General features: G+C 46.3%; 1 protein-coding gene across 2 annotated transcripts in view; it reads right to left on the bottom strand.

Annotated features, from left to right (window-relative positions):
• The window catches only part of AGAP1 (ArfGAP with GTPase domain, ankyrin repeat and PH domain 1), a 566,367-nt gene that overhangs the window by 173,450 nt on the left and 366,976 nt on the right, over positions 1-25,941 (bottom strand). For both annotated transcript variants that reach the window (XM_068962986.1, XM_068962992.1), the window contains exon 11: positions 6,569-6,737. In XM_068962986.1, the coding sequence (XP_068819087.1) occupies positions 6,569-6,737 (169 nt within the window). The remainder of the gene's footprint in view (positions 1-6,568; positions 6,738-25,941) is intronic.

Genomic DNA, 25,941 nt, shown 5'->3' with positions numbered 1-25,941 from the left:
GATCTTCCCGACCCACGGATCGAACCTGGGCTCCCACACTGTAGGCAGACGCTTTACCGTCTGAGCCACCAGGGAAGTGGAAGTTCTTCCACCCTCTCTGGAAGCATCCCTGAAATGACAGTTGGGTAGATTCTCTAAATGTGACTACTGATGGGTTCCCTTAGAATGGCAACGTAGGACTTCCTGGTGGTGCGGTGGATAGGAATCCATGTGCCAATGCCAGGGACATGGGTTCAAGCCCTGGTCCAGGAAAATCCCACGTGCTGCGGAGCAACTAAGCTGGTGAGCCACAGTTACTGAGCCAGAGCTCTAGAGCCCACCAGGTGCAACTCCCAAGCCCATAAGCTGCAACTACTGAAGCCCGCATGACCGGAGCCTGTGCTTCACAACGAGAGAAGCTGCAGCCATGAATAGCCTGTGCACTGCAAGGCAGAGCAGCCCTCGCTTGCTGCAGCTAGAGAAAGCCCGCACAAAGCATCAGAGATCCAGCACAGCTAAAACTGAAAACAAACAAATAAAAAGGATGGAGAAGGCAGATGCTGCCCTGGGCATCCTGAGAAACCCGTCTTGGAGGAAGGGAAAGATGTGATGGGGAGGGCGGACTTGAATCAGGTCTGAATCAACAAACGTCTTCTTGCTGGAGTAGATGCTGCAGTAATTTTTTCAAAAACCCATTGAGAGGGAAATGTTCTATATCCAGGTGTGTTATCCAAAAATGTTTTCTTTCTGCCTTCACACTTCATTGATAACAGCTTGACTCTACATAAGCTTCTAAACTCAAAATGATTTGTCCATGTAACAAATACAAGGTGGTGTTCTTGGGAAGGCCAAGGTCGATAAGAGTTTTCTTCCTTGATAGGTTAACCTCAGTCGTTCCTTAACTTGGATGCTTTGGGGAACTTGTCCATGTTTACAGAGCTTACTCTCCTATCCAGTTTGAGACCTGACTCTTCAAATGGGAAGACACTGGCATTTTCTTGGTCATCTCCAGCATCCTTTCTTCTGTTATATCTTTGATTGCCAGCAGTACCTTTAGCTATGTTCTTCATAGTTTGTAATCCATTTACTGAAATTTTTAGTTTCGCAATTTCCCCCCTTAATTTCTCCTCAGAGCTCTTTCTCCTCAGGGTTTTCATCTCATCTTTAGTTTGCTTCATTTCGAGAATATAAGAACCGACCTCTTAAATCTTTCTCATGATAGTGATCGTTGTTGCTTAGTCACTCGGTTGTGTCTGACTTCTGCAACTGTAGCCTGCCAGGCTCCTCTGTCCGTGGGACTTCCCAGGCAAGAATACCTGAAGTGGGTTGCCATTTCCTTCTCCAGTACATGTTCCTGACCCCAGGAATAGAACCTGTGTCTCCTGCTTGGCAGGCAGACCCTTTATCACAGAGCTACCTGGGAAGCCCTGATGGCAGCTGTAATTTCCTCTCACAGCAGAGCCGGGAGCCTCCCCATCTTCACTGCAGGCCTTCTGCTCTGACTAACTCGCAAGTTCCAAACTGAGACCCAGGCTGGGTCCACAGTATGAAGGCATGACAATGTGTTTTTCCTCCTCCTCCCCAACCCCCTGGCAAAACGTGACGTTAATATCATCAGATTTCCAGCATTTTAATCTCTGAGGTGTAGTCGGCATTCCAATACTGGCAAACCACTCCCCAATACTAGGAATAGCATAAGACTCAGCCTTCCCTGGTGGCTCAGACGGTAACGCATCTGTCTACAATGCGGGAGACCCAGGTTCGATCCCTGGGTTGGGAAGATCCCCTGGAGAAGGAAATGGCAAGCCATTCCAGGACTATTGCCTGGAAAACCCCATGGACAGAGGAGCCTGGTGGGCTCCAGTCCGAAGAGTCGGACACGACTGAGCGACTTCACTTCACTTCACTTCAGCCTTCCCCCGGGTAACTTTCTATCCCGTTGCCCGCCAGCTTCAGTGGGCTCATTTGTGTGTTAATTTTGGGACTCCTCCAGTCCCCACTGGAGGGTACAGCCCTTGGAGGGAGGGCCTTCTTTCACCCCCTGGAACTCCAGGCACTAGTCAGGGCTGGGCAGGCACTGATTCAGTAACGATGGTGAGGGCATGGTGCAAGGGGCGGAGCAACACAGAACCCAAATCATCACGCTTGTTGAGACAATCTAAAAGTCATTGTCGACACAGTTAGGCAGCATGAGGCTTGGAGCACGGAATGCACCATGGCCGCACACTAGCAATGCAAGAGAAACATCTGGATAATTACTTCAGCTAAGAAAGAGTTAAGATGGCAGGATACAAAAAATACAAACATTCAGAGCTTTCTTATTTCTTACCAATTAGATGATACAATAGACACACCCCCTAAAATATAACCTTCACATTTCACCAAAAATTATAAAGTAATAGAATAGATTAACAGTAGTCTGATCTATCCTAACAGCAATAGAATAAATAACATACAGAGGGGTATATAATAAGTGTGAATAAATGGGAAAGAACTGTGTTAGAATAAGAAACTCAATATAGCTAAGATGTCAGTTCCTCTACTACTAATTCATAGATGAGCAGCAAGACAATTAGAGTCACGATGAGATTATTTTTAGGGGGAAGAGAAGGTTTCAAGTTTTTCTGAAGTTTATTGGAAAAAAAAATAAATGGGTGGCAATAACCAAGAAAAACTATAAAATCAAAGAGTAATAAGAAACTATGTTATAGGTTCTATTACCAGGTATAAATCGAGCCATGAACCTAAGGCAGCGGAGGAAACCCACACAATGTGCAGAAAGCAGGTCAACGGAATGAATTTTTTAGCCCAGAAACACAACTAATTTGATTAAATGAGTTAGTTGCACAAGAAAGGAGACAAACAGAGTCAACAGGAAAAGGAAATAACAGAGAAAGAACAATGAGTTATGTATTTGAATAAAAAGTTTAACTAGGTTTCCTATTACATATAATAGACCCAAACAAATTAGAGGTAGACTAGAGGTTAAATATTAAAAAAAAAGGAAAGGGACCAACAGTAAAATGATAAAACTCTGAAATAAATATATATGATTTATGGTCTTATTTCAGGATTATTAAAGGATTTCTAAATGCCTAAAATAGAAACTATAGACGTACAAGTCTAATGATTTTATTATATACCAAAGAAGGAGAACCTCTGTATGTAAATAAGACCATAAAATCAAAAAAGCAAATAGTAGCTGCAAAATATATTACAAAGTGTCAATACCCTTAATATACAAAGAGTTCTTACATGTTAATAAGCAAAAGACAAGTACCTAGTGCAGCAATGGGCGAAGGATGCATCTAAAGACTACAACGTAAGAAAGACAGGCGACCTAAAGACATATGCGATGCTCAACGTCAGCACGAACTGAAGGAGTCCAAACAAGCGGGGCACCAAATGCTTTTATTGCTTATGAGATTAGCACAGATTCTAAAAATGTGTAAAAGTGAAATGAGCACTCACTTTATACACAGAAGTTTATTTTATATAAAACCTCTTTAGAAATGAATTTGGAAATGTGTAACAAGAATCTTATAAATGTTTATCTCTGTTTACCGAGTCACTTCGACTCCAGACTTTTATTCTAAGATGTTAGTAAGTTATGCACAAAGATTTCAGAATAAGTGTGTATCAGGTCAGGCCTACGTGAGTGTAAAAGTTATACAAGGGCAGGCACACGACATGGATCTGATTCAATAACGTGGAGATAGAAAGTGAAACAAGCAATCAAAAAAGCTACAAAGAAACGGCAGTTCACCCAGAGTTTCAAACCAAAGTGGCAGAATTCTAATGAGCTGACAGTTGAAAGATGAGGTTAAGTACTGTGGTAAGTTCTTTGTCAAGTAGCTCTAAAATAACTCATACCCATTTTTCAGCTAAAAAAAAAAAAATCCATCACTTAAAAGCAGCGATGATTTGCTTTGAACTAAGTTTGCCGGGCTGGAATGCTTCCTATGAGCCAGTTCTACGAACAGCCGGGTAGACGTCACTCTGGCTGGACACCAGTTGATGACACTGTCCAGGACTTGGCAGAGGGCGCCACAGCCATGAGCCCTGTGGCCACGAGCGGCTTTCCTCCCCATAAGTGGTGCTGTGCTCTGGCGGACGTCGTAGTCCCACTTCTGAGTCCCTACTTGTGTTTTTTTTAAATTAATTTATTTAAATTGGAGGATAATTCCAATGCTGTGACGGTTTCTGCCGCACATCAACATGAGTCGACCACAGGTACATATGTGTCCTCCCCATCCTGAATCCCCCTCCTCCCCACCTCCCATCCCTCTGGGCTGTCCCGAGCACCGGCCCTGGGCGCCCTGCTTCAGGCACTGAACTTGCACTGCTCGCGTCCCTCCTTGTGATCCAAGGAGGATGAAAATCTACCAGGCTCCCTGCATGGCAATGCACGTGGTGTAGGTTGATTACCCGCTTGTAACGAACTGCGGGTGTGGCCATGGAAAAAGGATTTTGTTTGTGCCCCGAAGCCTCCCATTCACCCAACAGCAAGACTCTTAAAAGAGAAGGCAACTGGACATTGTGGACTCAATCCTAGGCTGAGGCCCACGACATAACATCTCCTGGGGATGTGATAAGGTTTATATGGCATTGGTGTGTTTTCTATTTGTTAACAAACACAACATTATCCTTAGGACAGTCAGTGGCGGTTAAGCTCCAAAGAGCACAAATCTCCAGATGACGTTCAAACCCCAAATCTTACATAGCCCGCACGGCTTCAAATTGTCAGGACTCTTTCCTCGTCCTACTTGCTGGCAAGTTCCCACTCTTTCTTCCCACCCACACGGGTATCCCCCGGAAGCCTTATCCCACCTCCTCGGGTGGAGCCAAGCACATGGCCTTGGGCCTTCACACCCCCTTACCTGCCCCGACTATGGGCCGCTGCACTGATTCATCTACCCAGAGACGGAGATTCCGGAGGGCAGGGATAACATCTCATATTTCTGTTCCCCCGGAGTGCAGGACAGTGACCAGCACACATTAGAAACTTCATATATACTTGCTGATTTGAATAAATAAATGGAGAGATGTGGCATGACGGTCGGTTAGAAGGGGATATGGAAAGTTGGTGACTTTCCTTAAGGGGTGACTGCCCTGCATGGAAGTTCTGGAGGTCGGGAACTTGGGATCCACACAATGCACAATCCCTGGCATGGAACAGATACTCAAGAAGTGCTTTTTGAACAAAAAAATAGTTTAAAATGAAGATAGCAGCTTTTTATTCACTATAGAAAAATTCTTTTTTCCTTGGGCACTTTTCTCTCTTCCCATAGAATTAGCACACCATCCTGAAAGGGAAAATTCACATATCTCTTGGAAGGAAGATCAGTAGGCCATGAGACACATAGAGTAATCTTATCTGCTTCTTGGAATGAACTAATGTCTCTGTTATGAGAAAGCCCAGTTTTACTTTGATTAGTAACAACAGCTGATGTTTGTGTTGTGTTTATGAGTTTCCGCAGTACGTGCCATCACACCTCTGTGACGGAGGCAGGCCGGGCCGGATGAGCCTCATGGGAAGTGCAGTCAGTTACCTACCGAACACCTCGCAGCCCCCGGCAGCAGGGCACAGGCTGGTGGACCCCAAATTCCATCTCCTTTTTACTACCCTCCTTTGGCCAACAATGTCACTCACACCGTGGAACGATGGGGTGAGCATCATTCCTCTTTAAAAGCATTTAGCATTTCAGAAAGGAAGAAAGGCAGCGTGTTTAAGAGGCAGGGACACATGCCAGGAATGACTGCAGCACCGAAATCTATTTTGAGAAAATCAGATGTAAGCTGGAGAGGAGAAAGGAAATAACTGAAATCTGTTAAGGGATTCCATTTGTTGGAGGAGTCTGAGTTTGTTGGTGGGAAGACTTTAAGTCCTCACCACCTTTCCTCTGATAAGAAGTCACGGAAGGCAAAAGCCACAGCATGGTTTGCCAACCAAGACTCTTATACAACAATGAACCACAATAGCCTGGAGGGCTTGCGCTGTACACCGAGGCTGGGAATTTCTCAACACATCTATTCTGAGAAACACTGATTTTCTCTGATGCTGAATGAAAGACAAATCCTCCTTTAAAAGAGAATGCAGAAAACCAAAGCTGTGTCGAAGAAGACATAACAGTTACAATACAAAACCGAGAGAGTCTGAAATTTTGTGCAGGTCCAATGGTTTGCTTTAAATCTTGCTCCAAATTGGTGTTTCCATTTTTCTATACACATTTACGACAAATTAGTTAGGACTAATCCTTGACACTTTAACAGTGAACTGATGTTTTTCAGAGGGCCCTTAAAGCCTCCATCACGTGTAAGGTACAACTTTCAACCGCCCAGCCCTGGAAAGGCCTAGCGGTCCACGCAGCTGTGACTCAAAGTGCCGCAGTTTGCTTGTGGGCAGTCCTGGGACCCAAAGCGCAGGGGGAACAAGTACCCACAGAAGACATGAGAGGGTGTCCATTAGCCTGCAGTCTAATGGCAAAACCTCCGTTTAACCCGAGAAGCCCAGCACTGTCTCCCACATCGGGGCCACCCATCGCTGGAGTCGGGCCGGATCTCCTCGGCAGGTCGGCTGTGAGCTTACCTGAATTCGGTGAAATGTGCAAGCTGCTCATGTCCTTGGACAGGCCGTTGGTTTTCGGGCTGGAGATGGGTGCGCAGGCTGACGTGGCTCGGGGGGGCCTCTTCCCTGGGACTTTCACAGTGGTTCTCAGAAGATCAATCTCTTTACCGTGAACATTCTGCATGTAATCCTGTTCAAAACGTTAAAACACCCAAGAGAGATTAAAAGGAGACCTTCTACGATCTAGGACAAGAGGATCTATGAGACGTCATGAGGCGTCACCCTATGGCCCTTCCACGGTGGTGAGCTCTTTAAAAAATAAGGAGGCTTTGATCTGTCTTGTCCTGATGGTGTCATCATTATACTGAATCCAGCTCTGCCTGTGTCCTGAACTAGCCCAGGCTCTGGAGATACAGGAGACGCAGTAGATGCTTCTATGCAGGAGGGTAAAGAAAATAAATATGGACATGAAATCCTACTCTGTGAACTGATACTTATCAGATGGCACATGAGGAGCCTGGGCTCTTCCTGTGAGTTGCAGGGAAAATCCCATGAAGTAGAAACTATTTTGTAATAACCTTTTTGTCTCTGATGGCGATACCCTTGAACGTCTAGCTAAGACTGAAGTTGTCTGCTGGGAACTCAGGTAAACACTCTAACTCAGAGGCCAAACGTTTTGTTCAGGAAGATGTCTGAGGGGTCAGTGGTAGGGTGCTGAAGAAACATAGAGGTCCCTGATGGATGGACAAGAGCTGGATGTTCAAGTAGAAAGCACATTATTTATACTCAGTGTGAGGTTTCTTCCAGGGATTCGCTGTACTCAGAAACAGTGTCTTGCTGCTGTCTGTGTTTTGGAGGTGAAGGACTAGCAATTGTCATGGAACTAAGAAGTCTGGGTACACAGTGGGCCGTCATTCAATTCTGCGTGGAGGAAAACAATACTTAGGAGTCAGCCGATGGATGGGCAGAGAGGAGACGGCGACTGAGAGCCAGGGTGAGGGGTCTCTCGGTGCATTAGGAGTTATTGATCTTTTCATGTGTTTTTATGGGCAATCAGTCCCCTTGTCTCTGCAGACGTATCATTAAACCAACGTCGCACACTGAGAAACGCTGCAGTCTATCTAAATCACTGTTGGGTAAATAATATTTCAAGTGTTTTAAGACGAACCAGGGAAGGAAATCAACAGATTCCTTCCTTGGGAGAATCCTTCACGCGTGTTTGTTAAGTCGCTTCAGTCGTGTCCAACTCTTTTCGACCCCAGGACTTGTAGCCCACCAGGCTCCTCTGTCCATGGGATTCTCCAGGCAAGACTGATGGAGTGGGGTTGCCACTTCCTCTTCCAAGGGATCTTCCTGACCCAGGGATTGAACCCATTTCTCTTACGTCTCCCGCATTGGCAGACATGATCAGTACCCCATCAACAGGGCCAGTAGATGCAGGGAGAGAAGGAGGCGATGGTCTAGCAGCGAACTGCACAGTCAGAGGAGCCAGGAAAGTTGGTCAAAGCGTGTGACGGACGCTCGAGAGGAGACACAAGGTACCAGGGAAGCCAAGAGAAGGACCCCACTGGCTTCTTTTAATTGCAAGAAAAGGTCAATATTTCAGGAGGTGAAGCAGCTGAGAAACAGCGACTGGTATATCCAGAAGCAGGAAGTTTTCCAATAGAAATTATGGCCCAAAAAGGAATCCAAAGTCCAAGATTCCAACCCAGAGCAAGAGCCCAAATTGAGTTGTCAGGACAGACAGAGCTGTCCTCTCTCGGCCATAGGCAGGAGGGAGGACCGGCTGAGCATCACACCTCCCCCTGGAACCGAAGCAGCTGAGAGTTGTGGCCACATGGAACCAAAGCAGCTGAGAGTCGTGGCCACGTGGGGGCCGCTCCAGACTCAGGAAAGGGGCTGGGAGAATTCTCAACAGAGGAGGAGGAAGTGCTGGAAGAGAAGCTCCATCACGTGAGGGGAGCTTGAGATGGAGAATACAGAACCCCAGAAGGTTCGCCGAGCACCAGCCCAGCAAGAGAATATGCAACAGGGTCACAGGTGATCGCTCAAGGACAGACCTCAGATGGCCAATTCTTAGCACAGAACAGCAGCTCAAAAAGCCGCAGCTAGACTCAGGAGGAACATGGGACTGCACACGGATAGAGGAAGGGTCAGGGGGTGCACCACAGTAGAGGCGAACTCAGACCAGCTCCTCCAGGGAGGGGCGAGGCTGGGCCTTCTTCAGTGATGATAAACCATCCAGACGGAAACGCCTGCACCGGCTCGTACGCCGTCAGGGGAAGCTGGGGGCATAGGCGCTGATACACTCGGGGCTGGACCAGCCGGGCAAGTCACCTCCCATCTCTTGCGGAGGGACATCTGCCAGGGTTGGCCATGGGCATATTGGAAGGAGAGTCATCACGGGTTTAGGGAAGGGAGGTGCTATGTCCAACTGGGAACAGACTAAAGACTCCACTTGAAAGTTAAGATGCTTAGAAACTGCTAGAAACTGCGCCCCCTGATTCCCACCACAAGTACTGTTTACTATGAAAAAAAATGTGATTTCAAAAGGATGAGGACAAAGGATAGAAAGAAAGTTGTTATCCTTAAATTAGGCTGAAGGATAAGGCAGACGGGAGGAAACACTGAGGTCTCATGACGCAGCTTGTCAAGAGGATGGCAAACAAAAAACACATGGAAGAAGTGACCTTCAGGCAGCACAGGACCAAGGGTCAAGGTCACTGTGAAAAAAAAGTTGTTCTCAAGCAGTTTTCACTTACTTCCATTGATATCTACTGAAAAGGGGCAAACCTCAAGTTTCAAAACCAAAGTTAGGACTTGTAAATAATGAATTCCTTCTTGCATAGTTACTCCTTTAAAAATATCAACTTGCTATAACTTTCTTCTTTAATGCCAATTCTTAACAAATTAAAATACAATAACAGGAGTGTAATTGAGCATTTATGGCTTATGGGCTCTGAAATGAGCCTAATCAGAGAGTGACTAAGCCTCAGCATGGCCTCCTTTTTAATAGGCATGTTTTAACATACAATAACCAGGATATTTTATTTAAAATTATTATAGAAATGTACCAAGTGCCAGCTCTCCAGATCTGAATGCGGCGAAGGGACTCATTTATCTTTGGCTCAGCACAGGCTGAGGGATCTGTTTTTCCTGCCTGAGTTAGGCACTGCAAAGCACAGATGAATTAGTTCTTAAGAAATTCAGAGGGTAAGTTTGGCAGTTCCTAAATTTCAAGCCTCTAACATTGCTAAAACCTTTACAAGATGCATTTCCTAGTCCACACAAGTCTTTTAGCTTGGTGTTTTCAGAAACAGGTGGATACCGGAATCAGTGGCTTCTAGCTTCTCCCAAGAGAAACGACAACAGGTGTTTTCTGGTTTTGAAAGAATTACCCTTTTCATCTGGCCCCAGCTTGGGACTTGAGGAATTGAAGCTACAACCTCTAAATAATGTCGCCTCTTTAGAAGTGGGACATGGGGCCCAGTGGTCCAAAGCAGGGACCTCGCAGGGTGAAATAAAGCCAGCGAGCTTGATTTTGATATGCAAATGTTCCAGATACATCCCTTCCCCGTGTTCCTGGTAGAAAAATGCTGATCGAGGATAAAAGGGGAAAAAACCCTTTAACAAGGCATGAGGGTAATTCAAAGCCAAGTACTTTTAAACAGCACTTAACAAGTCCCTGGGGCCCACTCAAGAGCCCGGCCCCCCAGAGGTGCCATCTCCTGCCCCTCAACAGCTTGAAAAAGTAGTAATTGCAAACCTATTTGCATTTTTCTTCTCAAGTTGTCCGTGCTCATCGCCTGGATTATTTTTTGCAAGCAGGTACCGGAGCGGAGGGACCCGTCCCGGACCGGGTGGATGGAGCTTGGTAACCGCGCCTGGCGCCCCCTGCCACCCGGCTCCCGCACCTTTGCCATCCCTTGGTTTTTACATTTTCCTCCTAATTATGTTGCATCTATTGCCGTACACTTAATTAGCTGCATTAATGTGATTTCTTTTCACATAGTCAAGCAATTAAGAGCTATGATTGAGTTTCATTCAATTAGCCTCAACAAACATGCTAATTGATGTCCCAGATGCAAATGAGGTACAGTGAGGGAACCTGCTAGCAACTGAGAGCGTGTCAGGGACCCGCAGCTTCCAGCTTGCTGACAGCAGCGCGGCTCCACGTGGCTCCCACCTTCCTCGGGCTGCCTCTGGAGACGGCGTGGAGCCCTGGGCACCTTGGTGGGTGTACCAGATTCTTCCTGATTGGCGCATTAATGAATGCGCTGCAGTAACGGTTTTGTCCTAAAATCTCACAGTTACAACTTACCAGGACCGGAAGGTCATCACGAAGAAGCACTGAGTCCCAGCCAGGAGACTGGCGTCAAGTCCCTATCAAAATACTGCACAAGGCTCCTAAAAAAAAAAAACAACTGTCCAGAAGCTCTCCCCAGACAGCCAAGGGAACAATGTGTGGGTGTCATCTTGGCCATCCCAGAGCCCTCTGTGTGCCTGACGCCCTACAGTTCTCAGTAAATGGTGAGTTCATCTTAGTCAGCTCGGGGGCATTTGGCCCTTGAAGTTAAGCTCAAAATACAGCAATCCATCAATAGTCCCTAAAAATACTCTTACTATATTGATTCTCACTGCTTCCCATCCCTTTGTTACCTTTGGCTGTCTGGTGAAAGATGATTTGCTTCATGTGTTCATAGGGTACCAAAAAGCAGTTTAACAAGATCTTAGAGAGAAACCCAAATGCATCCATGATGTGGTTGGCATCTCAAAGTTAGATCATCAGAATAAAACACACAGCTCTGAAATGCAATCAATGTCACCCCAATTTCACATATACTTTTTAAAGGTATTAAGACTATTCGTTTCCATAATTACATGATGGAAAAAAATTACAGGAATCTGTGTTCCAATTAGGTTTTCTCAATAAGTTCTGGTTCCTAACTGTACATAAAATGTTGAGAAATTTACACTTTTCTATTACTATCTAGTATTTTGTCTAAGTGAGATAACTGTTAGGACAGACCAATGCTTTGCTTTGGTCTTTGAGTCATGGCTAATCTAATCAAGCATTTTCTCTTTGCATAATCTAAGTTCAGCAATCCTCAAAGTGTAGTCTTCAACACCCTATCAGAGGATTCAAAAGTTCAACACTATTTTCAAAACAACCCCAAGACATCATTTGGTTTTTCCCTGTGTTGAAATTTGCTCTGATGGTACAGAAGCGGTGTGAGTGATAAACACTGATGGAGTCTCAGCATGGAGCGAGACCATGGTAACCAGGTTCTGCTCTGCACACCGTCTTTCTTTTACTGATTCCTATGCTCTCAAAATGCAAACAAAACACAGTTTCACCCAAGGATGTTCTTAATAAACCAAAACCTACCGATTAAAAACAGTTGTGACCTTTGAGCCTTTAAATTTCTCGGGTGATGCCACGGCAAGTACACTTCAGGGTTTCTACTGCACTTTGAAAGCAGGAAAGCTGTTCCCGAAGCACTTCAGTCATAAGCTGAATTTGTCACTTGTTTGCTGGGGCAACACTTCTACTTGAAAGAAGGACTATGTCAGACACTAACTGTGGTGATTCAGTCTTGGGTGCTTGGCAGATATTTTCTTGAAAATGAACAAAGTTAGTACTGTAAGGAAAGCAGCTGACAGTTTTTGTGGCCAGTGATAGAATTTGAGCTTTCTAGTGATGATGTGAAGTTTGAAAACTTGTAGCTCTCACCATGAGATTGATACCTTCCAAATACCTAGAGACTTTTTCTGACAAGACTGGTGGTGATATTAATGAATGTGATTTGGGGGGTATTCAAAGACCCTGATTTAGAAAAGGCAGAGGGACTAGAGACCAAATTGCCACCATTCATTGGATCATCAAAATAGCAAGAGAGCTCTAGAAAAACATTTACTTCTGATTCACTGGCTACATTAAAGCCTTTGACTGCATGAATCACAAGAAACTGTGACAAATTATTAAAGGGATGGAAAGACCAGACCACCTGACCTGCCTCCTGAGAAACCTGTATGCAGGTCAAGAAGCAACAGTTAGAACCGGACATGAAACAACAGACCGGTTAAAAACTGGGAAAGGAGTATGTCAAGGCTGCATATTGTCATCCTGCTTATTTGACTTACATGCAGAGTACATCACGAGAGGTGCCAGGGTGGATGTATCACAAGCTGGAATCAAGATTGCCTGGAGAAAGATCAACAATCTCAGATACACAGATGACACCACCCTCATGGCAGAAAGTGAAGAGGAACTAAAGAGCCCTTTAAGAAGGTGAAAGAAGAGAGTGAAAAAGCTGGCTTAAAACTCAATACTCAGAAAACTAAGTTCATGGCGTCCAGTCCCATCACTTCAAGGCAAGTAGATGGGGAGAAATGGAAACAGTGGTCGATTTAAAAGATGCTTGCTCCTTGGAAGAAAAGCTAGGACAAACCTAGACAGTGTATTAAAAGGCAGAGACATCACTTTGCTGACAAAGGTCTGCATAGTCAAAGCTATAGTTTTTCCAGTAGTCATGTATGGATGTGAGAGCTGGACCATAAAGAAGGCTGAGTGCTGAAGAATTGATGCTTTGGAACTGCGGCGGTGCTGGAAAAGACTCTTGAGAGTCCCTTGGACCACAAAGAGATCAAACCAGTCAATCCTGAATATTCGTTGGAAGGACTGATGCTGAAGCTGGAACTCCAATCCTTTGGCCACCTGACGTGAAGAGCCAATTCATTGGAAGAGACCCTGATGCTGGGAAAGATTGAAGGCGGGAGGAGAAGGGGACAGAGGACGAGATGGTTGGATGGCATCACCGACTGAGTAGACATGAGTTTGCACAAACTCTGGGAGATAGTGAAGGACAGGGAAGCCTGGTGTTCATGGGGTTGTAAAGAGTCGGACATGACTTAGCAACTGAACAACAACTCGACGAAAAGTGCAGATTTGGAAATCTGCACACCTCAGTTAAACAAGCTTTCTGAAACGACTGACGCTGAATGTCACATGCGTGGATACGAGTTCATTCAAAGTGCAAGACAGGTCATTGAATTTTAAATCAGCAAGGAAGGAAAAATCCATTGAACTCCCAAGCTTGAAGAAACTGTCACATGTCGGGTTTTGGTGCAGTGCCCGAGAAGACCCACAGTCTGAGATGGCTGTTAAAGTGCTCCTCCCTCAGCCCTCCTTCACTGTTGGTGGGAACAGAAACTGCTGCAGCAGTATGGCGAACAGTACAGAGGTTCCTCAGAAGCTAGAGCTGCTATGTGATCCGAGAATCCTACTCCTAGTTGCTCAATCACGTCCGAGTCTTTGTGATCCCATGGACTGTAGCCCGAGAGGCTCCTCTGTCCGTGGAATTTCCTAGGCAAGAATGGTGAAGTGGGCTGCCGTTTCCTACTCCAGGGGATCTTCCTGGCCCAAGGATCAAACCCCCATCTCTTGTGTCTCCACTGGCAGGCAGATTCTTTACAACTGCACCTCCTGGGAAGCCCAAATATCCAGACAAATTATAATTAAAAAAGACTCACGCACCCCAGCGTTCACTGCAGCACGATCGACAACAGCCAGGACATGGAGACAACTCAAAAGCCCATTGACAGACGAACGGGTAAAGAAGTGGTGCAAGTGAAGTGAGGTCGCTCAGTCGTGGCCGACTCTTTGCGACCCTGTGGACTATAGCCCACCAGGCTTCTCCGTCCATGGGATTCTCCAGGTGAGAGTCTGGAGTGGGTTACCATTTCCTTCTCCAGGGGATCTTCCCGACCCAGGGATCGAACCCGGGTCTCCCGCATTGGAGGCAGACGCTTTAACCTCTGAGCCACCAGGGAAGCCCCCAAAGAAGTGGTACACACAAACAAAAGACTGTTACTCAGCCATTAAAAAAAAAAATGAAATAATGCCACTTGCAGCAACATGGATGAACGTAGAGATCACCATAGCGAGTGAAGCCAGACAGAGAGAGACAAATATCATATGACGGCATTCATATATAGAAATCCAAAATATGACAGAAATGAACTTATCTAGGAAAGAGACTCACAGCCATAGGGAGCAGACTTGAAGTTGCCTGGCGGGGGGGAGGGGAGTGGGAGAAGGAGGGACTGGGAGTTTGGGGTTAGCAGATTCAAAGTATTATATATAGGAGGGATAAGCAACAAGATGCCACCACACAGCACTGGGCCCTACATTCAATATCATACAATAAACCACAGTGGAAAAGAATATGAAAAAGTGTGCACACGAATCGCTGGATCACTGCGCTGCACAGGAGAAACTGACACGCCACTGTGAAGCAACTACACTTCGAAAACAGAATTTTAAAAGCGCACAACATTTTAAAAAAACAAACTCCTCCCTCTTCCAGCCAAGTATCTTTATGAGAGTTTTTCTTACATACTTTAAAAGTGCTTTGAAAAAAGGAAAACAATGCTACTCTGCTCACAATTTCCTTTTGTTTTGGAAAATATCTTTTTCATAAACAATGTTTGTGGGACAGTATGTAATGGGTGGGTTATTATTATTTTAAATGAATTCTAGAATATAAATTTTTTTCTGTTCTCATTTCTCCCATGACAAACATCAATAGATATAATCCACAGAAACAAAGGCTCATTCAGATTCCTCGATTTTTAAGAAAGCATACGGGCCCTAGAGCCAGGAGTCCCGCTTAATGTTCACAAACCAGCCACGGGCTGGCCGTGCGTGACTGTGCACACAACCGGGGGAAGCGGGTACTGGACACAGTCAGCACCCTGTCTGTCTTCTCTTGGAGGAGAGGAATAACTCAGTCTTCCCTATTTTCACTACACTTCACGTACATCTAGTTTCAAGAGGAACAGAAGTCTGTATAAATCCTATTTTTAAAAACCTTTACTTCTGGGCTCAAAAAAAAAAAAAAAAAAGTATGTAAGAGAAGCCATTGTCAGATGCCCTGCCATTCCCAAACTCTGCTTAATACTATTTTCAAAGGAAATTCCTCTATAAAGACATACATAATACCATCCCTTCAAAGAGACCAGTGAACGCTCAAGTCCAACACGCGTGAATAATAAACAATAGCCTCATATACAGTCACCGGTGCAGAGGAGAGTGACACCCTAAAGATACCAGGAAGATATTGTAATACTACGAGAAATCTTCCGGCCACATCCATTCAGATCACATACCTCAAAGAGGACAGTTTCTCCTTATCTCCACAGGACCACAGTTACAATAGCAAGGTAGGAGGCAGCTTCAGAGAGAAAAGCCTTGGGAGAATCAGTTTAGTTTCCCAAGACGGCCAAGAGAATCCCAGAGTCTCACTTCTAGAGCTGCTTCGGGACGACCGCTTGACCAGTGTTCATCCATGTGACCTGCGGCCACTGCAGGGAGAAGGCGGCCAGCAAACTGGATGTCTAACAGCGACGAGGCAAAGGCAAAGCTGACGACACCCGATTCTGAACAAAGGCTTTACTGCGCCCGCGGAATTAACCTAAGACACATCAGCAGTGAAGGCTGGTGAAAGGTCATGCAAGTACGGCACCCCTCATGTATCAAGGGGAGCTTGACACCCTAGGGTAAACCTTTCCAGTGCACATGCTCTCAGCATTGGAGTCCATGCTGGGCTCAAGTCCATGGTGGGCTCAAGTCCAACGTAAGCTTGGTCACAGGTTAATATGCATGCATGCTCAGTTGCTCAGCTGTGTCTGACGGTGACCCCATGGACTGTAGCCTGCCAGGCTTCTCTGTCCATAGTATTTCCCAGGCAAGAATACTGGAGTGGGTTGCCATTTCCTTCTCCAGGGGATCTTGCTGACCCAGGGATCGAACCCACGTCTCCTGCGTCTCCTGTACTGGCAGGTGGATTCTTTACCACTGAGCCACCTGGGAAGCATAGGTTAATATAATATACTAAATCAAAATAGAAAATTTCCACAATGAATTATGAATATAATCTTTGTGCTTCTTGATTGTCTCTGTCTTGATTGACCTTGTATATTGAGCTTTACACTGCAAGGCAGATTTTTCTCATTTTAAGCTAAATTGAATATTACCCAGTTGTAACCCATGCATGCTCAAACCTAGCCTTACGAAATGAATGTGTTGCATATGCAGGTCTCTTCCAGAGGCAAGCATGAGTGAAAGTTCACTGCAGTGAACTTCAAGGAGCCAGCGCCATTCCTGGCTCTACGAGTATTTCTATAATTAAACATGGCTTGAAACAACTGGACCAGGACTTGATCTGACAAAGTCTGAGTTATGTAGGAATATTCACTGTAATGATAATTAGATCTATCTGAACCTTTTTAAAACTCCAGATTCCTTGGGATGCATTTGCTAGAACGTGAAGCACTTAAAGAAATAGATTTTTTAAAGACAGAAACACACACAAAGTCCTCTTCCAAGGACACTGATGGTCGCTATCTTCTTCTACCGTTTTAACTCAACATGGCCAGAAAAATTCCCACTCCAGTTTTTGCCCATCACAGAATTTCTTCTAATTTTAGAACTTTGACTAGGCCTGTCTAGAAAAAAAAAAGCTTTTTTGCCTCCCTGATGCATTGTTTTGGGAGTGACTCTGTTTTCCTAATGCTATTTACTGCCCACCAAGGTGGTTTACAGTACTATAACCAGATTCATTTCAAATGAAGAGTGGTCAATTCACTGACTAACATAGTTCTCTGGTTTTCTAAATTAAGACTATCTGCAGAAGACAGAGCTTCTCCAGGCCAGAGGATGGCCTCAGAGTAAGAGTGCCTGGGAGGCTCCGTCTGTTAGGGGTTGTGGACTGTTTCATCATCCCGGGTTCTCATTTCTCATCTTTAAAAACAAGGATAATAATAATTCTTTCGTCAGGCAATTGTTGTCGTGATTAACTGAGATAATGCATAAAGAACTTGAAAGAATCCCAGAGCCCTTAATACATGTTGACTCTTACGGCTCATGTCTAATAAATATTCTGAAATATTTGCCCTGTGATTTCACGTGGGCATTTCCCGAAGTATAGGTGTTGTCTCCACTGGAGGTAGCCATTCCAACTTGATAAGCCACTGGGGGTGACTTGCAATGCTATTTTTCACTTAGCAGGATAGGGGAAAGAAACTGTCCTCTGCAAATGCATGACATTTTCTACTTCTTCTTTTTCTTCCTTTTCTCCTTTTTTCTTTTCTTTCTTTTCTTTGTGGGGGGGAAGTGGGATGGGGTAGGCATATAGAGGGTAGTCAGACATTTTTATTGCAAAACGCCGTCTGGAAAAGATGCAAAGCAAAATTGCTAAAAATGCAAGGGAGAAAAATACAGGAGAAAAACAAAAGGCCCCCTTCCCCTTGCTTATTGAGTTCAAAGGCATAACAGGCAAGCGCCCTGCAGCCAATGGGAAGCTACACTAATTTTAAAGCCATAAAACGCTATCAAGTGCCCTGCGGGGCAGGACTACACTGAAGCTTGTGGCACCTAAATAAGATATGGTTCATTTACTTCGCAGCTTAGCCTAATGTAATCATCAGCGGATTCTTAGCCTAGAGTTGTAACAGGCAAATAGCCGCTGCGGCAGAGGCGGCACTCCCAGCCATCGATGGGGACGCCGCTAGATTGCTGTTGATTAGAAAATTTTTCAGTTTTGACAAGCACTTAATGAACATAAATCGCACCTTGATTGGTTTCCCTTTGGGGCCACGGGCACACCTGAGAAGAAGCCATCCTCTGAGTCTGCATCGCTCCCTTCCTCCCAACACCTTAGCAACCGGCCGGCAACCGGGTTAGAACCAGAGCAGCACACATTTATAAAGTCTAATGATGAAACCCCATCTCTTGGCAGCAGGGAAAGAACATTCCCGCGCTGCCCCCGACGTCCGAGCTCTCCCACTGAGAGTTCTCCACAGCGACTTGCTGCCAGTGACGAAAATGAATGGATCTGACTTAGCTACCTTTGGTAAGGATTTCCAGCCACAATGAACAACCCTCACAGGGCCCCAGCGGAAAGCAAAGTGAAGTAGAGTGAGTTGTTGCTGTTGTTGTTTTACTTGCTAAGACGTGTCCAGTTCTTTCGCAACCCCGCTGACTGCAGCCCGTCAGGCTCCTCTGTCCACGGGATTCTCCAGGCAGGAATGCTGGAGTGGGTTGCCGTTTCCTCCTCCGGGGGATCTTCCCCACCCAGGGATTAAACCGGCATCTCCTGCCTTAGCAGGCAGGCTCTTCCACTGCTTCACCTGGGAAGCCCTGCAGATTGGGTGCAAGGATGAAACATGCTGTGTGCTGATAAGGCAACATCCCATGGGTTCCTCTAGAAGCTTTACGCAAACTCACAAGCTATTACAAAAACATATATATATATATACTTTTTTTTTTAAGGCAAGAAGGCAGGAGAGGTTTTCGATGTAGAAAAAAGAGTAAGTTAGACACAGTCTACCCTATCTGATAGCTTAATTTCTATAGAGACCAGGAAGACTTTCTCTGATCTTGGGCTACTTACGGTCACTCTGTTCTCAACATCAAGACAAAGTGTACCATGGTGAGCCAGCATTTTGGCCATTTTTTCCCCTTGTAAATCGAAACACTTTGAAACCCTGAGGGCTGTATAAATAAACGAGGAATTCCTTAGAGCAGACTTTGATAAAGAATCTAACATTTCTGTGTATGTGTAAAAGGTGTGAGTTTTTCAGTGGTCCCTCCTGCCAACAACAGTTGTAGATATTCCCTGAGAATATTTATTCTATTGTGGTGGTGTCATTCCACGCGTCTGAAAGCCTTGATACACAGGAGAAATGATTTCTCATACTATCTGAAACTCGAATGAACGCCAGAAGTATTTCCCAGGCTACCCAAAGAACAGAGAGGGACAGCTTCCCTCACCTTCGGAGGGCACTCGGCAAACACAGAGAGCCCACGTGGGCAGGGCTGGGTGGGGGTTTTCACACCACGTGGGCTCTAGACCATCATGCAGGTTATTAGGCCTCCAGAACCCTCCTTGATCATGAAGGGCCCAGCCAGTTTTTCTGTGGTACTTCTCAACCAGGGCCTTGGTTAGTGTCAGGCATCTTTAAATTCAGCTATTCTCAACAGCTCTCCCGCTTTGTAGTTCTTAACATTAAAACTTCAGGCTCCAAAGACGTATTTGCACACCTGTGAAATTCCAATACTTTGGCTACCTGATGTGAAGAGTGGACTCACTGGAGAAGACCCTGATGCTGGGAGAGACTGAAGGCGAAAGGAGGAAGCGGTGGCAGAGGATGAGATGGTTAGATAGCATCACAGACTCAGTGGACATGCGTTTGAGCAAACTCCTGGGAGACAGTGAATGACAGGGAAGCCTGGTGTCCCTGCAGCCCATGGGGGTCACAAAGAGCCAGTCGGGACCCAGCAACTGAGCAACAACAACATTCACAGTAGCCAAGGAAGGATGGAAGCCAAGTGTCACCCCACAAATGAATGGACACACAGAATGCGGTGCACACCCTGGGGACTGGTTCCAGGACCCCCAGTGGCAACGAAATCCACAGGTGCTCAAGGCCCTTATGTAAAATGGCAGAGTATTTGCAGATAACTTACACACATTGCTGTGCTTAGTCTCTCTGTCGTGTCCCATTCTCTGTGACCCCAGGGACTGTAGCTGCCAGGCTCCTTTGTCCATGGGATTCTCCAGGCAAGAATACTGGAATGGGTTGCCATGCCCTCCTCCGGGGGATTGGGCCAAGCCAGGGATCAAACCCAGGTCTCCTGCATTGCAGGTGGATTCTTTATCATCTGAACCACCAGGGAAGCCCCTATAACCTTTATCTTCCTGTAAATCATCTCTAGATTATTTCTAATACCCAACATGATATAAATGCTATGCAAATAGTTGCTAGCATGTGAGAAAATAGTTTTTGCTTTTTGGAACTCTGGATTTTTTTTTCCCCCCAAAACTATTGATCTGCAGTTGGTTGAGTTGTAGGATGTACATACCCAATGGTACTGTATGTATATACAGTGGATTATTGCTCAGCCTTAAAAAGGAGAGAAATGCTACCACACGGATGAACCTTGAAGACAGGAGGCTAAGTGAAAGCCCAGCCACAAAAAGACAAATACTACATGATTCTACTGATACGAGGTACTCAGGATAGTCAAATTCATAGAATCAAAAGAGTAGAAGGCGGCTGCCAGGGGCCAGGGGAGAGGGAATTCAGAGTTAGTGTTTAATAGGGGCAGAGTTTCACTTTTGCAAGATGAAAACGGGCAAGAGTTGCTTCTCTTACAACAAAAGGTCATCTTCCTTTTTACCTTGAAATATTTCTTTTGAGAAGAATGCCTGCTCTGGAAAGCATCTCACATCTTTTTGTTATTTTGGCATCCGTAAAAAAAAAAAAAAAAAAAGTAGATTTCCCCCTCCTCCATGATTTTGAAACTAGAAACTTGTTGAAATCAGCATTCTGATGATAATTCAGAGTCGGAGTCCGTGGGGGGAAAAAACAAAGAAATGTCAACGGCATACAGAAGCAAAGGCTGCGTGGAAATGGAACGTCTAAGCCACTTGATTAGGAAGGAAGGTCCCGTGAGAAGGAAGCATCCAGTTCTGCAGGGCAGGGGCAAGTGACCGCAGCCCAGTGGCTTCTCACTCGGGCGGCACATGGAACGAGAAAGAAATCCAGGAAGGAAGATTTCAAAACGGTGAGCACCTGGAGTACGGGTCAGTCCGCTGTGTCAGCCAGCCACTCGTGCTCAGGAGGAAGCCGGGGGAACCTTCCCGGTCAGGGCACCGTCGAGTCCTTGGTTTGACCTGCGGCCCCGAGTGAACTCTTACGGGTCCACTTAGGAATGCCCCGCGCACAGCCTTGTCAGCAGTTATTTCAGCCGCGCCCTGGACGGCAGCCCCCTTGACATGGAAGATGAATGGGTGGCGGTGCTGAACTGTGCGGCCCTGAGGGTCCAAGTTCTTTCTCATTATCCCCTCCACTTTCCCATCAAGGTGCTGCTTAAGGGCTCACGTTCAAGTCCACAGAGAGCGAATCCAAGGCTCTCAGAACTGGCAGCCCTTCACCCACCCAGACCACGACCCAGCCAAGTGTCAGGAAACCTCGGGACACTCAGATATGTCTCCTCCAAGAAGGTCAAGCACTTAGGGCTTTTTAAAGGTCTTATAGTCGTATAGGTCTTCCGAGAATCAAAAAAATATATAGGCCACAGGGCCACAGCAGACGTCAACAGCTTGCTTTTTACCGTTTCAGTCTTATTTATGTATTTAGGGTTGTCTGTGCAAAATACCACGTGGAGCTGAAGGAGCAGTGAAGCTGGTCAGTCCTGAAGAGCAGGTGACCAACTTGTCCCAGTTGCCTGGGGTTTCCTGCATTTTTGGCACCGAACGTCCCGCATCTTAGGAAAAACCAGGGCAGTCAGACACTCTACTCGGAGAGCCCACAAAGCCAAAGCAGCTTCGTTACCTTGGCTAAGTTCCCCACGTGCTATCTAAACGGCATTCTAGGTTCCATTTAATAACAGCATCATTCTAGGTTCTACTTAATAACAGCATCTTGAGAAAGAAAGATGAATCAAATCAACTGTTTTTTTTTTCTCCTGAACCCAGTTTTTTGTCTTACTATGAGACTCATCCCACCCAGCAGCACCAATCTTGGGGTGGGGTGCGGGGTTAGGGGTCCGACTGGCCCCAGGAGCCTCCATTTGCTTAGAGTTTTTGGTAGCATTTTTGGACCACACACTCTCAAGAGTCTCAAGTGATCTTCAGAAGACAATACCACCATACATCCCCTGGAGTGAACGGACTCTCTCTCTGGGTTTCACGAGCAGACTTATCTGGCCAGTTTCTCAGGGTCTACCTTAAAAGGCAAGCCAAGAAGGGCCTGACCCCATGCAGAAGGGGAAGGACGCAGGAGCTGATGCTTCACGACAAGTTCCACCACAGGCCAGGGGCACGCAAACTCAGTTACGGAGGCAATGCCATGAGCATGCCCCTGCCCCCGCACCCTGAAGCAATCATCCCGCAGTGCAAGAACCACCGATCTTTAGGAAGCCCCTAGGCTGAAATCCACCATCCCCTCTCCCGCCTCTGCTCACATCTCCCTCTCTCCACCCACGCTGCAGGAGGGAGGCGGACCCCGGCAGGCCAAGCCAGCCACTGCCAACAGCTCCTGAGCCTTTGGGGAAGGGCAGAGCAGGCCAGGGGTGTCACAGTGGGTGAAGGGTGGGATTGAGACTCCCAGGAGCGCAGAGAGAGCAAATCTGGGGTCCGGAGGTATCACTGGTATCAACTTGTAGGGAACTGTCTGGGCAGGATCCATGTTTGGTCAGTATTCTCTCTAATTCCCAGACCGTCACACCTATGATCTGGCCACGTGCTGGCGATTCTATTCCACTGCTCTGAAAGGGTCTCTTCCCTCTAAGAGGACTGTTTCGGGTTTTCAACAACAGGAAACATGCCTGCGGTAAAAAGGCTTCCTTCAACGACGTCTAGCTGTGGTCAGGGAAGGTTCAGGGACGCCTGCGCTGAATAAGTTCCAGAATGAGGCCGAGCTGTGCGTCAGAGGGACCAAGGATTTGGGGCTCTTAAATAATCTGTTGTAGGATGCATCTTGGGGTGAAACACACAGACACATCTGGGCAGACTCTGAGGGCTTGGGAAGAAGACGTGGTTAGGAAAGGATGTGAAGGAGGAAGAGGAAACTGATGTCACGGGGCCACCACCCGAGGCCCTGAGCTATTATTCATCTCGGGCACGTGAGTTATGATGGGGCCCGGCCATCCAGGGAGGCCATCGGCAGGAGCTTCCCTGGCAGCTGACCCACCCCAAGCACTTGGTAGGCTGGTCGGCCTTACCCAAACCCACTGCCTGCTGCAAAGCTGAGGATGCCTGGTTTCATAGCTGGCGGCCTGTTTCTGAAGCCACGGTTTCCAAGAGCATGTTGCTCTGCTAAGATTCCACAAGCAGGTGCACAGCTGGGGACTGGCACCCACTGCTTGCTTTGTCCAAAGGCTGGGTTTGTTTTCTACCCCACCAACTTGTGAGAGTCCCTTGGACTGCAAGGAGATCAAACCAGTCCGTCCTAAAGGAAATTAACCCTGAATATTCATTGCAAGGACTGATGCTGAAGCTGCAGCTCCAATACTTTGGCCACCTGATGCGAAGAACTGACTCATTAGATAAGACCCTGATGCTGGGAAAGACTGAGGGCAAAAGAAGAGGGCAGCAGAGGATGAGCTGGTTGGATGGCATCACCGACTCAATGGACATGAGTTTGAGTAAACTCCGGGAGTTGGTGATGGACAGGGAGGCATGGCGTGCTGCAGTCCGTGGGGTTGCAAAGAGTCGGACACGACTGAACAATAGCAACAATAAACCTGTGTGAGACACCTGCTGGGACTGAAACTTGTCCAACGGATGATCTTTATGTAAACACTTCCACGGACACCTGTGAAATGAGGAAACCGTATCTGTTTCCCTCAAGGATACGAATGACCTCTTCTGGGAGATTTTTTTTTTTTTTTTAAGGGCATCCAATGAAGACATTTAAAAAATACAAGAGCTGTGTGGATTTTTTTTTTTTTTTTTTTAGCAAGTTTAGGAAATGGTCAGCTTCCTGCTTCCAGAGCACCCAAAGTGAGCTAAAGTCAGAAATCAGTGCTGCCGGAGCATCTTGTCCAAGCAGATGTCTGAGCAAACCACCATCACTGGCAGCCCGGGGAGCCAAGGTGGGGTGCAGTACAGCAAGGCGGGGCCAGGAGAGGCATGTGGGATGGCCCTGTCCAGCAGCACTGGTCAGTGTGGTCATCTGGGGCTTCATTTTTTAAAAAATTTTATTTATTTTTATTTTTGGCTGTCCTGGGTCCCCGCTGCCCTGATCAGGCTCTCTCTAGTTGAGGTGAGCAGAGACTACTCTCTAGCTGTGGTGCCCAGGCTTCTCACTGCGGTGACATCTCTTGCTGTGGAGCATTGTGACTTTAAACTGGCTAACACAGGAGCGGCCTAGATCAGCTCAGATCTGATCGGGGGCGTCCGGCCGTGCAGACCATGCTCTCTGAGGCAGGCCACACCCTGCAGGCGATGCATTTGACTGCAGTATGACAATCCAGCGCAATGGCCATTTTCCATATAACTAGATTTGGTCCTTTACTCTTTTTTTTAAATTTTATTTTTTCACTTTACAATACTGTATTGGTTTTGCCATACATTGACATGAATCCACCACAGGTGTACATGAGTTCCCAACCCCGAACCCCCCTCCCACCACCCTCCCCATATCATCTCTCTGGGTCATCCCAGTGCACCAGCCCCAAGCATCTTGTATCCTGTATCGAACCTAGACTAGCGATTCGTTTCTTACATGATAGTATACATGTTTCAATGCCATTCTCCCAAGTCATCCCACCCTCTCCCTCTCCCACAGAATCCAAAAGTCTGTTCTTTATATCTGTGTCTCTTTTGCTGTCTCGCATACAGGGTTATCATTACCATCTTTCTAAATTCCATATATATGTGTTAGTATACTGTATTGGTGTTTTTCTTTCTGGCTTACTTCACTCTGTATAATTGGCTCCAGTTTCATTCACCTCATTAGAACTGGTTCAAATGTATTCATTTTAATGGCTGAGTAATACTCCATTGTGTATATGGACCACAGCTTTCTTATCCATTCGTCTGCTGATGGACATCTAGGTTGCTTCCATGGCTAACCAACACATGAAAAGATGCTCAACATCACTCATTATCAGAGAAATGCAAATCAAGACCACAACGAGGTACCATTTCACACCAGTCAGAATGGCTGCGATCCAAAAGTCTACAAGCAATAAATGCTGGAGAGGGTGTGGAGAAAAGGGAACCCTCTTACACTGTTGGTGGGAATGCAAACTAGTACAGCCACTATGGAGAACAGTGTGGAGATTCCTTAAAAAACTACAAATAGAACTGCCTTATGACCCAGCAATCCCACTGCTGGCCATACACACTGAGGAAACCAGAATTGAAAGAGACACATGTACCCCAGTGTTCATCGGTCCTTTACTCTTGTGCCCATCTTCCTCGTATGCAAAAGGCCCCAGATTCGTGGGTTTAACAGGGCATCATGTCCGAGGTGACCAGCGGTGGAGTCAGAGTCCAGGCTGATGGAGCCCTGAGTAGCGCATGTGTGCACAGGAAATAAAATGTCCCAGCAGGAAGGGAGCCCCAGGGCCACAGGAAAATGCTGGTTTTGAAGGGGCTGCTGCAGGCCCGCCTAACATCTGTTTGAATCCTATGTTTGATGCATCTTAAGCCTTATTGCTCTCGACCCCAAACCTCCCTACTATCGGAGTATTAATTACCTGATTAAAATTCTGCCCTCATAAAAGCATGCCAGCTTCCTTTTTGATATATAAACCATCTCATCATCAAAAGTTAGGAGGGTACAGGGTAGCTGGCACAGAAAATCCACCAAGGACA

The sequence above is a fragment of the Capricornis sumatraensis genome, chromosome 2 (assembly GCF_032405125.1).
Source record: "Capricornis sumatraensis isolate serow.1 chromosome 2, serow.2, whole genome shotgun sequence".
In the NCBI taxonomy this organism is placed as follows: domain Eukaryota; kingdom Metazoa; phylum Chordata; class Mammalia; order Artiodactyla; family Bovidae; genus Capricornis; species Capricornis sumatraensis.
The sequence above is the reverse complement of the archived record's forward strand: the minus strand, read 5'-3'. Positions and strand labels throughout refer to the sequence as shown.